Raw genomic sequence first — 16,411 nt, forward strand, 5'->3', positions numbered from 1 at the left:
AATAAAAAAACCAGAAGATATAAAACATGCTTATTTTTTACTGGTGAATGGTTATCTGTTTGTTATGTGATGTTAAGATGTTCATTTATATGTTTTTGAACAATTTCCTATAACCTACAGTGGTAATTTCTACATAAATATGACCTAAAGTCCTGAAATTAGATAAAGAGACTTAATGGATTGTTTTTTCATTAAATAAAGGACCAAATATGATATTTTTGTCTCATTTGTTTAATTGGGCTCTCTTTATCTAATGTCAGGCCTTGTAAAAAAAAAAAAGACATAATGTGTTTTAGATCATGTTTATACAGAAATATAGAAAAGGTTCACAAACTTCCAAGCACTAGGGCATTGCGGTAGTCAGAAGGATAGAAATCTGTGGGCCAACAATAAAATAACGTGATTGTTGCAAGTGAGCAAAATTCTGCTCACCAACAACCCAAGAGGTGTGCTCAAGCTGCTTTGTCAGCAGCAAAAAAAAAAAAAAAAGCACAAGAGCAGAAATGTACTTGAGATGGCATTGTCATAGTTCTGTTCAATCTGAAAAAGAGTATAATTAAGTGGGGCGAAATAAAGGTTCAAGGTTACATTTCAGCTTTGATCCAACGGGACGTCTCCTGATTAAATGAACCTTTGTGCAACTACCAAATCATGAGGACATGCCTACAGGGCAGGACGAGGGGTTAACCTTTGTGTTATTTGACACGAGGAGCTAAATCTGTTTCTTTTGTCCTTGTTGTTAAAAATCTTAGTTTACAGCCAACTGTTTGTCTGTTAGTGAAAGTCACTCACTTGAGTTGTGATTTCAGTCTTAAAACGGGAATCGTTCTGGGTTAAGTGCGTAAAGTGTGAATTCCTCAGCCAAGGACATATTGTTACAAGACCAGCTGCTCACTGCAGCATTTGCAGAGCACTGACATTGAATGTAAGAGGATGATATTTTGTATTTGAACTAGGTACGCTTGTCTGCAATGAGCTCTGACAACAAAGCTCAAACAGAAGTGAACAACATATATATCATACACATAGCAGGTGTAATGTTAAACCTTAAGACAGTCACTAATAAGCTGTTTTTCTAGTTACACACGAAGGACATTGAACCATGCTGCCAGTCGAACACCAACAATGAAGGTCAAGCATCCCAACTTTTAATTTAACATAACAACAAACAGATTAGTCCATATGGTGAGTGGAAGCTGAATCAGGCGGAGATCAAGAAGAGCCCGTGCTGAGTGGACAAATTGTGGCGCAGTGTATGTCAGGGGCCACAGTTTATCCGAGTCACATCAGTGGTGTCTCGATCTCCGAACGGTTTCCAGATGTGCAACCTGCCAATATGTCCATTAAGGCGGCCGACAAGCAGCCAGCTGACAAAAATAAGGGCAATCATTGCACTGGTCAAATGCCATAATACGAGACTGTCAATTCAAATGTGACAATAGGAAATCAAAACACAACATGTGATTGTGGAAGCATACTCTCCAATACAGACATATTTTATAATTTAGTGCACTGCAAGCTGAAATATTCTGGTTTTTCTCATGTTAGCACAGTAACATGCTGGTGATGGGGCTAGTGCTTATTCACCTGAGCTAAATTTAGCTATGGCTGCTGTTCTTACTCACTGATGACTTTCACCAGGCTGTTCTACCTTCTTCTGACCCACTAAACAGATTCCAGTGAAGGGTTAAGAGAGAGTGGTGAAAATCATCAGTGATGCCGGGCCACCGGCAGACTCTGCATTAGATGACGGCTGTTTAGACTGCACTGCAGTCTGCCAGTGCAGGAGATGAGGCTGGTGGACTGGATGTGTGCTGCTGGCTGCGGTCAGACTGAATGAGGGTCTGTAGTCAAAAACATTCGGAAAAAGCCTGGCAGGCATGCTACACTGGGACAGCTAGAGTTGATGTAAGCTCCGCTAACTGCTTGTCTCCTCTATTGACATAGTGTTGGATAATGCCACCGTGCCCTACTGTGACTGAAAGATTTACACATTACACATTAATCATGGTGTTAATCAAAAGCTCTGAGGCAATAAAGCTGTATTGGGCGAAGAATTACACATGGGGATCAGACAAAGGCTTTGCCAGTAATCTTCACTCCACAATGGCATTTGCATGTATGGCTGGTCTGCTATAGCCACATGACCTATGGATCAATTTGCAGGGGTGAGGACCTAACATCGTAAATGGTCTGTGACATACATAAGAATTATTATAAAACTATTTAGAGCAGTTTAATAAAAGCTCCCAAAGAAGCCTGAAAGACTTTGTAACAATGCCTCAACTTAAAAGTCCATATTTTCCGTCAGACAGATTCTGCTAAGACTGACTGCAGGAAATTGACTTCAAAGTGGTAGTGCTGGCAGATAGCCAGATGTAACAACCCGCCCTGGAGTGATAAGCATCAGGGGAAAGTCACAGAAGCAGTTCTTCGTCGTGTATTTCACTATTTGGGAGGAGACTAAATTGCGCACTTAACTCCTGCGGTTCACATTAGTTAGTCTGCTTGGAGTTTATGTGCACATTTACTGGAACACACACACACACACACACACACACACACACACACACACACACACACACACACACACACACACACACACACACACACACACACACACACACACACACACACACACACACACACACACACACAGTATGTGTATGGATATACTGTAAATATCAAATGAAAGGGTATCAGGCTATAGCACACATACAAAAGACACCTTAAAGTCAAAGTCAAGGAATTAGAGTACATAAAGCACATAATTGTCAGATATAAAATAGGGAGGAATGGTAATCGTACAGTAGAGTACAGTACATCACACACTCTCGAGTACAACTTCCTCACTTTCTTTAAAGCACTTCCACAACGGCCCCCCTCTTTTTCAAGAGTGTTCTCAGCTCGTCTCTATAATCCAGTACATAGACACATCAACACAGGCAGACACAGGAACCAGTGTCCCCTGGCTCCACTGTCCAACACAGGCCTCTTTCATACCGTGGTCAGGCAAACAGCTCGAACACTGCAGGTGCTCTACATGGGTCGGGTCAGAGGGGCCATTTGGAAAGGACTTTTTTTGTTGTTTTCACTCTGAGTATTCATAAACTTTTCCAGGACCTGGAGAGAGTGAAGTGCTGTGAGACTGCACTTCTGTCAGAGCTATGCTGGGGCTTAGAAGAGTGTTAGATCCAACTACAAATAAACAAAAAAAAGAGAAAACAGACATTTTAAGAATTCAGCATAATGATGTTTCTCAGCAGGGTAGGCACAGTCTCTGAGTCTGAATGCTGTGTACAGTATATTCATTCATATTTGATGAAAGCACTGGCTTCTGCCAATCCATAGAGAAAAGCAACATCAGTAATATGGCTTTGGGGGTTTGTGTTTTCCTTTAGTCTGGACTTAAAAACTAGAAGTATTCAGATTTTCCCTGCAACCTTTGTGTGGTTCGCATGGCATACTAGCAACAAAGCTACTTGGGTGGATCCCTGCCATCAAGATAAAGGGGATTGTAAAGCTTTGATAGGACAAGAGAATGGGAGGAGGCCATGGGATCACAGGATCACGCTCTGTCACTGTCCAGGTTTCACAGCTGAATCAAAAAACTTGCACACGTGGGGGTCACACAGGATCATGGGGGGTGGGGGGCTGCAGATATGTACTGGCAAGGCTTCACTTGTGTATGACAACTCTCTCACATCCTTTCTAAACCTACCTCACACACAGAACAATATACTCGCATTTAAACATTCACACACAGAGGACTTGGGAACAGCAACATGATCACGCAAGACTCTCACAATTCCCCCAAAAAAGAAAAACAGTCCATCTCTGAGAGAATCAAAGCACATAATGCTCCAGATGGCTCACTTTTGTTTTTTCATGATATTAAAAATGAGGAGCGAAAAATACACACGAGCACTCTCCATGTAGCCCCATCACTCTCTTCTTTCCTGCCTTTGTTCTATCGCCCTTCTGTATCCAGAAACATCTTCCGTTGCCGTGCTTGTATTTTCCCTCCCTGGAGAACAGTACAACCTTTAAAGTGCTTGACTCCTTATTGAGACAAGACAACAACAGCCCGAACTCTGGTTTAGGTTTACTTAGCAGGGTCCCTTGAGATCCTGTCAACTATTAGCAGATGGTCAAGGACTGTGTATTTGGCATATCTGACTTGGTAGCCCACTGAGTTAACTCCTGTTAGTGAATAGTGCATGAACAGTATTTACAGCGCATATTTTATGAGGGATGCAAAGGCACAGCGCGAGCTGACATCCCTTCAAAAGAATAGTGAGATCCTGGTTGGGATTCAACCCTCGAGAGGGGACTTAGCATCTGAGTGTCAGATGCTGACAGCTAGGCCTGCTGCTCCAAGCGCAGAAGTAGCAGTATTGTGGCTGGGGCTTTGTGACCTTGGTTACTTCTGCGGGAGCCTCCGGGCACGTCACAGGGAGCCCTGCGTTTGTGTGAAATGAGACTCCCTACTGCTATGCTAGATCAGTGACAGGCTCAACTGGCTTTGGCCAGGATTTAGAAAGACTTAAGCAGAAGAGGATAGGCCTTGATATCCAAATATACTGTAAATCAAGGTGGAAAAACATACTTATACACACCAACACTACACTGTACATATTTACACATCTTTAGGAGTGAACAAAAGGGTCCCACCGCCATATTTAAGTCCAATTTTTCCTGCATTTTTGCTCCCCTTTTTCTCCTTAGTTATGTATGGTTTGGAAATTAGTGATTGTATCTTGAAAAAACAAGATAGAGTGAGGTACATCACATTAGTATCATAAAAGTATGCACAAGTTAATCTTCACTGGAAACAGTTTGCTGTGAATAATCTCACCCTGCAGGCAGATTTATTAGCATGCCTTCGAAAAATTAGATTTCAGGCCTGTGTAATGACTAAATGACTAATTAAGATTGAGATTATTTGTTTGTGTATGATCACACAGAAATCCTCATCTCACTTTACACATCAAAGTTTAATACGTTTTTTGTGAGGCAGGACGTGACGGCTCAGATTTATAGTAGCACAGTAAGAAGGATGTAACTTTGCCATGAAACATTTGATCATGAGCCAGTATTCTCGACCAAAACTCTGTTTTTTTAATCAACTGGATAGTTTTTGAACTACACTGCTGACAAAAAAAGCTGGTAAACAGATGAAGGTTGCAGGGAAAGAACACTTCACACAAATACAATTTAAGTCCATAAAGGCAGTCTCTCACTGGCTGTCATTGCTGTGGCTTTTAGAACTACAATGATGAGTGGACTAATAAGTTAGTCGATTCAAAGACAATTAGTTGTTAAATTGTTAATCATTTCAGCAGGGGTGGGCTCGCATCAGAAAGCAGTCAAGGACTTGCTGTCGAACGGACCCAATTTGATACACCAAAGTTGAACTAACAAAGGCTATTTCTTAATCAACATATCATTAATTTAAGAAAAGCAGAAAACAATCTGTAAATTTGTGTTGTTTGTGTTAGGCTTTTATATGAAGCAATTAAACTGATTTGGCTTTTGTGCACTTGAAAACACTTTAAAAAAAAAAATTGACTTAAGAGCCTGCTTTTATTGTCAGAATTATCTAAAATATTGCAAAACAGTCAACTAAGTTTAAACACAGATATAAATTAGAACCGGCAGAATCATGATCTCATTTTCTAAATGTGAAGTTTCCTTTCTGTTGTCCACAGCTGATGTGCGGGTATCATGCAGCGTTATGCCTGCTCGCTGAGAATTACATGCACGTTACAGGACCACGCACACATGAAGGGAAAACGACCAGACATTATAATGATTTACCTGCTGTTTAAAATTCTGATTGAAAAATGAGTCTTATATTTCATTTATCCAGTTTTACAGCCACAACAGTAGCGCTGAATTATGCTACAGCGGAGCATGAGAGACCTCTGCCGGCCGAGTAGGCTAACCTCCAGTTTAGCCCTATGCTAACTTGATTGGGGATCAAATCATTCAATCGTGCGGCTCTTCTAGACTTTCCAAAATGCTATTGGACAAAATGGATCAAATTCGATTGCTAAATGAGAAATGTCGCTTTTTTGATGACCTTAATTTCACTAGTTCACCATTTTACAGATCGCAACAGCAGCAATGGACAGCGATGACTTAAGCACACATCAGTGTTTATGTAATTAGGCTGAGAAAAGGGGAAGACAAAAGTTCCACACTGCAGGTTTAAGGAAGTCCATTTCACAGAACATAGCATGTAAGCATAACAAAGCACCTTCTCCCTGCTCACTCCTCTTTCATGTTTCTGCCTCTTTATCACAGTCCTCATCATCACCTGCAAATTGCTTCAATAAATCCTTTACCTCGGTGCACTTTGGCGCATCAGACAGCAAAACCGTTTCATGGCACACCTTCTCTGCACCGACTTTTCTCTCTCTGGCCAAATTTTGGCAAACAGTGCTAAACTTTTAACGAGTGCTAAATACTGACGGCTATCGCAGCAACTACTACCTGCTATTACGGATTTTATCAGCCGTGTCGCTGCAGCTAAGATGAGCTGAATATCCGGACCTAGGCTATATTATACCAAAATTTCAAAGATTTTCTGCTGGTCTGTGTGCACCTGCACATCAGTCACTTCTTCAGCAGAAACGTCAAACATTTGCTGACTTCAGCTTCTCAAATGTGACCATTTGCTGCATTTCTTTTGTCCCATATGATAGTTCATGAAACATGTTTGAGTTTTGAACTGATGGGAGGGCGTTTTTCCACTTCTTTTTGACACTGACAAAACAAATCATCAATTAATTGAAAAAAGGATTGGCAGAGGAATTGCAGAGTAAACTGATTGTTAGTTGCAGCCCTAGTGGCTTAATATATGCATTCAAGTGTGCAACAGTACATCACAAATTTTGATTCTCTGGTTGCTGGCAGTGAAATGTCCCTGTGTTCATTTCATTTAATGAGTCTGTGCCACAAGTTAAACAAATCAAATGTATTAAACCAAATATTCTGCTTCAGGTCGAAGTATTATTTGGTTCTACACCCTGTGGGAGGGCCATTGTCTTGATTTGGTCAATATAAATGGCTGCCTGTCTTCAGGGAATCCTCTTAACATCTTCCTCTCAACAGTCTGCAAATTCAGATCAGTGACAAAACCGCAAAAAGCACTTAAAATCATGTAACCTATCTCAGGAAACTTGTGACGTGCAATGCAAGGCCCACACCTGTACAGCAAAGCATGTTTACAACATCTGAACAGCATGCCTGTTTTGTTCTGAGGATAATGACTCTTTTTATATATATATATATATATATATATATAAAGCTAGCTGCATTGTTTGGCACATAAGACCTATCATAAGTCATTTCAAGTCTCTCAGTGCACCCGAGAGACTCAACATCTACGTGTCTGGCATGAATGTAGTTGCCTCTCTTGCCACTTATTTTCCAATGTATCTTTGGGTGGTGTTTTTGTAAATCACTGTCAATGTCACTTAGCCTTTTAGTCATAAACAAACACTGGCTATATTTGTACTGCAAATTGGTCATTTAAAGTATCATTGCTGTCGCCAAGAAAGTCTCTCCAAAGCTAAATGTCCCATTTTCACAAACTTGAACAAATAGGCACGCAGAGCTGTGCACATGAAATTATTTACCGACTCACCCTATCATTAGTGTGAATAATATATTTCAAACTTCCAGACAGTCACACGGCTACCTCTTGAGAAAAGACACATGGAATTAGTAGCAAAAGAACATAACCTTGTTAAAAATAATGAGCAGAAATGCCATAAAAACTGCTAAAATGTGTGGGAGCACTACAGAGTGAGCATCATTCTTTATTTGGAACAGGAATTTGCAGGGGACAGTGACACTTAAAAAGCCCATAATAGCACTTAGTCTTGGGAGAAAATGGGCCATTCAGCCGCTACCTTCTCTAACTGCAATTTCACAGGAAGAGGCTGTGAATGTTCTGACTCTAAACCACTGCTTTCAGCTTTCTGTCAAGACTCTGCACTGACTCAGTGTAAAAATGCAGCGTTTAGGGGAGCTGCCCATGCGAGAAATTTGTTAATTAACAGTGTGCCCGACTCAACACTTTCTGTGGTGAATAGAACTCATATCTACATTGTTACTTACAAACCTGTCACAGAATGATTATGAGCTACTTTTCTGACTGACTGATCATTTCAGCTGTAGACCATAAGCCCATTGAACACTTTCTACATATAGTTCGAAACATTATATATTATACCAGCCTCAAGAGTACACTTGAATCTGGGAGTTGACCAAGTGGGGGATGGTTGAATGTGAATGAAAGAAGTCAGCTAGCTTGACAAGTTTCTAACACATTACTCACGCGTTTCTTTTCACGTGTTTTTGCTCCTTTGTTTTACTTCGCAGTATACCAATTACATTCATTAAAACAAGAGTCTGGCTTTACTCGAGAAGTAAGTAATAATTCCACGTTATGAACTATTACATTTTAGTGCAATCACATCATGACAGTGCCTCTTCAGAATCCTCCTCATCTTTATTCTACCTTAAATGTATTCAATGATGTCCTACATTTACCAGAAATGTATAGTGAGAACTTTCAAGAGAGGAGGTGAATTTCCTGTTGAGACGAGAACACCAGCAGAACTTCCACAAAGTATTCCTTGGGGCTACTGTTCATTTAAAAAAAAAAAAAAAAAAAAAAAAGATGTCTCCTCTTTTTCTATTTTTCTACTGGAAAAAATAGACTGAGTAGCACCGTCCACTTTTGGAATAAGACACACAAACCACTAAACAAATCTGGAAAGCCAGAAATGCAGTTTTTTTTTACTTTGATATCCATGTGTAATCCACACTTAGACAAATGCAGTGTGTGAAACATAATCCGCTAACGTAATTTGACAACACTATGAGTACTCTGAGGTAAAATTAGACCAAAAAAACCAACCTCAACATCACCCTTTTGCCAAGCTAGCTCACAGAACGAAAGCACCAGCCAACATAAAGCAGCTGACCTAAACACTGGGAGGCACCATAACTCCATCCCATGCTCCACTGACTAGGCTGTTGGATACTATTATGGCAAAATTATGTTCCTTAATTAAACTGTCTCAATATATTCTATCGAATTACCAAAAGAGAAGCACGAGAGTAAATAAAAAATAAAATATTGCAAGTATAGTATTGTACATATTAGCTGATGCGTGTATATGCCATCTAAATAATGAACATTAATAATGGCACACATGCTCTACTTTGTGTTTTACTCCAAGCACGCAGTAAGCTGTTTACTTACAACACTTTACACATAATATCTGATGCCAGGTTTACAGTACACTGTAAAGTACCAGCTTGAACTCGTGAACAGGGAGTGATAAGGTTTGACGTTCCCACTGGTGAGCTGCATGTCCGCAGAGAGCACTGAGAATCAACTACAGATGACAGGTTGCCTTCTTGATTGGCAGAGAACTGGAGTCATGAGATCTGAGGGACAAACCGGGTCAGGATATAGGGGCAAAAGAAAAGAAAAGAAAAAAACAAACACAGGAAGACCCAGTAGCTTTCCCCATCCAGAGGTGTCAGGAGCAGACTTAACAATGTTAGTCTGAGACAGCACAGATACTGTATCTAACGATCAAGCCTTCCTGACAGGCATCCGGGGCATATTACTGCATAGTGTTTGATCAGAGACTTATGAAGTGATGCATTTTGTTCCTGATAATGATGTGGAAGGCTCTGCTCACACCATTTAGTGTGTCATGAAATTTCATGATTATATAAAGTTCTGCATTGTTGCTGAGGTTGGACCGATTAACTGATACACATCTTTGGTCTACCCTTGCCTTTTACTTTATATCTGATGTTGGATAAGTGTACAGTAGACACCGTATGATTGAAGTACATCCCGAACTACAGCAACATGAAAACAACTTGTGAAGTGAAATGACATTTATTTCTCTTCGTAGCATAATGTTTGACATTTATTCAAAGAAATGTCTTAAGAAGGGTCAATGAGTTTAGGTTTCATTTTTCAGGTAGGTTTCCATGATGGTCACTTAGAAGCCTCATATTACTGTAGCTACAGAGAGAAAAAAAAATGGAAAGAAGCACTCAATACTTCTTTTTCTATTGTTAAAAGGAAGATTACCAAATGGTTAGCTAAATATTTTTTTGCTGTGGAAATATTAAGACCTTTTGTTTCAGAAGAAAGGCACTGCTGCCTGTGTGGCATCTGGTGTTGACAAAGGATTATATTGCTTTGATAAACAACATGATTACTAAAACAGGCTAATGGATAAAAAAATCTGTGCATGGATTAAATATATCCATCATGCGCCTGGGGCGGTGAGAAATACCACATGGAGACAATAAATCCTTTGTTATTAAAACTTTTAAAGAGAGGACATTGCTTTTGACCTTCATTAGAAACCGCAATATCGAGAATGCTTAAATAAGATGGGAGATAAGACGTATTGTCATTAACACTTCTGTTGTGAGTGCTACTCCAGGTGAACATGTCAAGGCACACAAACATACCTCAGGAGTTGACTGAGGATAGGGATCATGTGAGAGACATAAAAAATACTGTACCATTACTGCATATCTGATTTCAAATAAGATAAATAGCTTAGACAGCAGATAACAACACTGGTTGGAAAAGAAAGATGTGCCATTTTTCATGTGGCGTCCATGTCAATGTTAAATGTAGTCAATTGGAGCAATGAATTCCCCAATACATTCCCTGTGTTCCTGGGAAGCAGCAGGGAAATCTGTCGTTCCGCTGGCACCAGCTCTGTCATTTGAGATAGCTGGCAGTCAGAAAAACTGCAAGTGTGGGTAGCCAGAGGTCGTGCTCCAGATGCCACACAAGGACAAAACAAAACCTTCTTCTTTTCACTTGTATTACAATGTTTCCAACAGCGAAAATGGCGTCCCAAAATATGAGTGCACACATTGTTAAGGACAAGCATTTTACTTCTTTCTAATGCATTTAAGCGTGGGCAGTCTTTGGTGGATGCTGTTGAAAACACCATCCGAGAGAGCAGTGTGTGTGTGTGTGTGTGTTACCATAAATGAAAGCTTTCTTCTCACTTAGACAGAAGTTTCTGGAGATAAACATGAAAAGACAAATAAAACCAATACAGCTGAGACTGCAGACAATCTTTTAGTGAGTATTTTTGTCACCGATTACTATAATTTGGCCAACAAAGCAGGCGAGTGTCGGGACATGCTGCAGCATTGGATTCTTTGTATTGTTTGTATTTAACAACAAATGAAAATGTAAGAGTATATGATCAGTATTTGTAGCTACCTAATGAAGAAGCACCTTCTTTGCATGCCCTTTGCTCTCTGCAAACAATATTTTTTCTGGCTGCTTATTGTTTGTAGTAAGTGGCTGCAACATGGGGTTAAATTTAACAAAGGAAACCAAAGGACTCAGGGGTTTGGCATCAGAGGTTTGCAAGCAAAGCACCCTGGTACATGTAGGCACTGGAGGCACGGCTCTGCTAGCAGAAGAATATGAAAACCTCAGTTTTCTCGGTCAATATAGCACACACTAAGGAATTTATTGCTTCAATTTACAACATTTACCATCAACACTAAGTGGACATCCACATTAAAAAAAGTGGCAAAATGTCCCTTTCACCGCCTTATAAATCAAGCAAGAACCATTATTCGCCTTGAATAAGATTCATGTAATAAATAATAACTTAACTCCAAAAGATGATCAGACAAATTAATCAGCAGCTTGTAGTTGAATAATCCTCAAAGACTGTTTCAAGGAAAAATGCAAATGATTCCTGTGTTCAAGAATCTCAAAGTGGAAAATAAATATAACTATAAAGTGAATAGCTTTGGGCTTTGGATTGATGTCAGAACAGAACAATACAATTGCAATTGCATTGTTCTGTTCTCATTATGGGAAGTAGGAAAAGGCACCCCCCCCCCCCCCAATCTTATAGCTAAACTAAACGATAAATTGTCAAAAAATAATCCTTGTCATCTGCAGCTCCAAAGAAGCCAGAGCTGGTTCCTGTTGTCATAACGTTACACAGCTGTTTCAGAGGACAAATACATCGGCGTTCACAACAAAGACGAAACGAAGGTAACTGAGGAGGAAAGTGGAGAAAGGACTGAGACAGACAGTTAACAGCCTCCTATTGTGAGCACTTTTACACCAGGTAAACAAAAGAAGGCGAAAATTATGACATCACTGTTGTTAATTGACGCCGGAGACAGGGATGTGTTTGAGGCATTGTGAAGACACTCTCGACAAGGACACTAGTTTTACTTATTCGAGCGAAAATATCCCTTAAAAACAATCCCCGTCACTGCGTATTTGATGCCAACCATTAAATAGCCCTCAGTAGTTAGCAAGTGGCAGTGTACGCTCGCCGAGGGTCAGTCCCCGTCCAGGCTGAAGAAGATATACCCTGTTGTCATAACGTTACAACGTACAAAGGGGGGAAAAAAATATCCTGCCGTTTACAACAAAGACGAAGCGACTCACCATAGTAAGAAGAGGGGATGTCCGTTTTTCTAGCCATGGCACTTAGCAGGACAGACGCAGCACCGTCGTCTTGGGTTTGGAGACCGCATATGAGAGTCGAGGGTGAACCCCAAATGGTTTTCGTGGCTCCCAGCAGTCCCGTCGTGAAATAAACACAGGAACCTGGAGAGGTCTCGGTGCTCTTGGTCTGAGGATGCTTCGGCCACGCAGCTGAGCGTCAGTCGTGTTTACAGCGCGACGTCATTAATTATTCCAAAACGGTCTTAAAGGGGACGCAGTGCGCCGGAGCTCCAGCGCCTCGCTGTCCCGTTTCCCTTTGTTTAGGACGCGATTTAAAGCACAAACACTCATCCCGTTGCGCAGTTTGGCGTCTGACACTAACAGGAGTGAGATTTAAACCACCGATGGACGCGAACAGAGGGAGTTACCGTCTGTGTCAGCAAAAAAGAGGGGCGATTTCCAAGCTGTTCTCTTTGCGTTCATTAATAATAGGCTACAGTCAATATTGCAGCAAGTATTTTTAGGCAGTGACAAGTCTGTCCACAGTGAGGCGTCTGTAGAGAAACACTGACCTCAGCTGGGATTTCTACGAAACTGCAGATCACTCTTCGTTTAGTCTCTGCCTTCCCTTCACATTTGATCAGATGCGTTCATGTCTGTATATAGGCAAATTATATGATGCCTACTGGTGAGGAAGTATATAGTCTGTTGTTTATATCAAATGAAGCGCAGGGTATATGCTCAGGTACAAGTAAAGTCACCGGAAGTGATCAAAAAGACATCTGTCACAGTTCACGTTTGAGAAATAACACCTGACGTAGGCCTAAATGTCCTGTACACCCACACAAATGTGTAAATTTTTTCTGGCACATTAGACCTTTGCTATTAAAGTTAACGGAGCAATGCTGGAATCATGCTGTCAGTTATATAGTGTATACCTTCCCACATGGTCCTGAGAAAGCCAATTAAAGAGCTAAATAAATCAAAAATATATGCACGAGTGGTCCATGGGCGTAAAGGGGAAAGTAATACCTGAAAAACTTGATTGCATGTTCCGAGAGATGGTCAATTTCAACCCAGTATTGTGTCATGTGTGTCCAGTAAGCATTTTGTTTCACTATTATAGATGACTTAGGTGACACTCTTTTACTCCCGTACAATTCATGGTGAATTTTAACAATACATGACAATTTTTTACAAGTTGCAGGTAAAATAGTGTTCAGTGAAGTAAATGTAGAAACATGTAGCAGAGGCAGAAGTACCATTTGAAACAGAATAAAAAAGAGCCCAAGAAATCAGAATTACAAAGATAGAGCTACTTATGTACAGTTGCCTATATTGTCAATATAGTATGTACTTTTCATACTCACACACATAGGCAAACATTGATTATGGGTATTGTCACTATAGTGACTATGACCAGGAAGTGGCAGCAGAGAGTGGAAACATGTACAATATGTGGAAAATCAAAGAGCAGCAGGGGGAATTTACTGTACATCATCATCATATCTCTGACAGCTGTATCCAAAAGGGATCCACCCTGGATGTTACCTGAATCCTAAGTGAATATTGTTTAACATAATCCCATCTTAATGACAGAATATCTTCAGTATTATTATTGGATTGGAAATTGGACAGGTAATTTGTATTGGAAACTGCCATCTAAAAAGTGATGCTTCTTTTAGAATTCTTTGGATGAAAGTAATGAGAGCTCAGGTTGCCAAAGGCTGGTCATTAAGAAAGGATTGACTTCGCTGGGACAGATCGTATGATGATGTGGCAGGATCACTGCCCGCAGCACAACAGGTGAATAAGAACCAAATTATTGCCAAGTGCAATAAAGTAAATGTAGGCCAATTTGTCTTTGTGACACAGGTCTTGGACAACAGTTTTCAACCTCTTATGGAGTGAAATAGTTTAAAACAAAGAACACAGATCTTATGGGAAGCAAAAGTCCAACACAAAAGGCAGTGAAACAACAGCAACATAAAAAGAAAAATGAAACTACAAAAAAATACATGGTACAGCCAATAGAAGTAAAAATTTGAACTATGTATTTCAGTCCTATGTTTTTCTGGGAATTGATGTCTTTGAACTTTTATTTATTGATGCCTGATGTCGTTGGGTTTTGATGCTATAAATAGATTGATACCACAGCAAGATGGATGCAGTCATGCTGTTGTGTGTATTTCTACATTATTAGTTGAATGGTGTTGATGTATCATGTCTTGTTAGATTCAAATGTATGGATTTTTTGGCTAAAAGAAAAAACAGGCTGATAGAGTAGTGAGCTCCTATGTTCTTGTTTCCAACTTGTTTCCATTTTTAATGAACGGGGCAGAGCTCTGCACGATTATGATATCAGGTCAGGCTGAGAATTTGAGCAGTGCCAGCTGCGGGAAGGTGCACAAATCCTGCAAGGGGCTGTACAAGAGGAACAACACATCTCACACAGTTGTTGAATTAAGAATTACTTCATTTTCCAGAGTTGCCATCTGCATCCGTCTCTCTCACTGTCATTCAGGAAAAAAGATGGATGCCAACAGCTTGGTTATTACATAATCATGAGCATACACAACAGATGCGGTCATATTTTGTGCTGCAGCATTTTATGAAACAAAAGATAATTTCTTTCTCTTCATAATTTTTCCTTTGCAGTTTGCATTGTGAGTGAGGTCTTTTTTTTAATAATCTAAGGCAGATGCTCTCGACGCAATAACCCATGTTTCATTTTCATTCAGTGAAATTGTCGCAGTCGCAATCAGTCCTGCTGACTCTTAAAAATTGAAATCCTTTAAATTCCATCAGAAAAGACATTATTCAGTAACGCTGTACAGCAGAGCAACAGAGACACAGTGTGCACAAGGAGATTGCAAGTCTTATTTTTTTTCAATCAATTTGCCAGCTGAGGAGTCAATGATATGTCTGTAAGAGGAGACCATTTGCAAAGAGAATGGGGACGTTTATCTCGTGGGGCTCCGAACGCTGGAGCTTGTATCTGCCTCCTGATGCTCTCTTTCTGTGTGATGACTTTCCATCATAGCGTAAATGTGCAGTGTTTGTCTGGACTGTGGTATACAATAACATTTCAACTGCCACACACATCATGCACCTAGACATTTTCTCCAGGTGCATCACTGATTTATAGTGATATTACAGTTAGATTCATACAGCAGTTTTCAAAGTTATGAAGTTAATATTGCAATGCTTAATAGAGATCAATCCACATTGTCTCTTGCTCATAATTAAATCATTCTGCCATAAAGAAAAAAAAATGGATAAGCTCCCAAAAAAAAAGTAGTTCAAATTGAGAGTGCTGCAGTTGTGTCTAATGGCTCTTTTAGAGATGTCTTGTTCCTGCCAGCAAGACAATTCTGGTTGGAGCAAAATACCCTTCTATATCTTTTGCTATTAAACTGATACATTTTGCATAAAGATGTTTGGAGCTGGCAGCAGAGTGGTGCAGTAGTTCCTGCAAGAATCTGAGTTTGACCCTCAGCTGGGGCCTTTCTATGTGGAATTTGCATGTTATCCCAGTGCCTGCATGGGCTTTCTCTGGGTATTCTGGCTTCCTCCCACCTGTCCAAAGACGCACATGTTAGGTTAATTGGTGATTCTAAATTGCGTGTAGGTGTGAAGGTGAGCTAGAAAGGTTGTCTGTCTTCTGTCTGTCATTCTGTGTTGGCCGTATGATAGACTGGCGACCACCTTTGCCCAAAGTCAACTGGCTCCAGCCCCCCTGTGACCCTGTTCAGGATAAAGCGGGTAGATAATGGATGGAAGGATGTTTGGGGCTACTTCAGTTCTTAAATGTGACTATTGGTATAACATTTCTAAATTACATATGAATGTAACCTTTATTTTGTGTGCCTAAACAAACAGAACCAAATTTCCTGTGTGGCATCTGACTGC

The 16,411-nt window shown here is 40.3% G+C and overlaps 1 protein-coding gene across 4 annotated transcripts in view; it reads right to left on the reverse strand.

The window, feature by feature from the left end:
• The window catches only part of slc44a5b (solute carrier family 44 member 5b), a 34,505-nt gene extending 21,724 nt beyond the window's left edge, over window positions 1-12,781 (reverse strand). Inside the window, exon 1 of one of the 4 annotated variants that reach the window (XM_069695032.1) lies at window positions 12,500-12,781. In XM_069695032.1, the coding sequence (XP_069551133.1) occupies window positions 12,500-12,536 (37 nt within the window). In that variant the 5' untranslated portion in view covers window positions 12,537-12,781. The remainder of the gene's footprint in view (window positions 1-12,499) is intronic. The other 3 variants (XM_069695034.1, XM_069695031.1, XM_069695033.1) reach the window with 3 other exon arrangements.
• Between the last annotated feature and the right edge of the window lie 3,630 nt (window positions 12,782-16,411).

Source organism: Brachyistius frenatus, unplaced genomic scaffold (genome assembly GCF_029030835.1).
Source record: "Brachyistius frenatus isolate BFR_SWC_R1_liver_20210118 unplaced genomic scaffold, ASM2903083v1 Contig_18, whole genome shotgun sequence".
In the NCBI taxonomy this organism is placed as follows: Eukaryota; Metazoa; Chordata; class Actinopteri; family Embiotocidae; genus Brachyistius; species Brachyistius frenatus.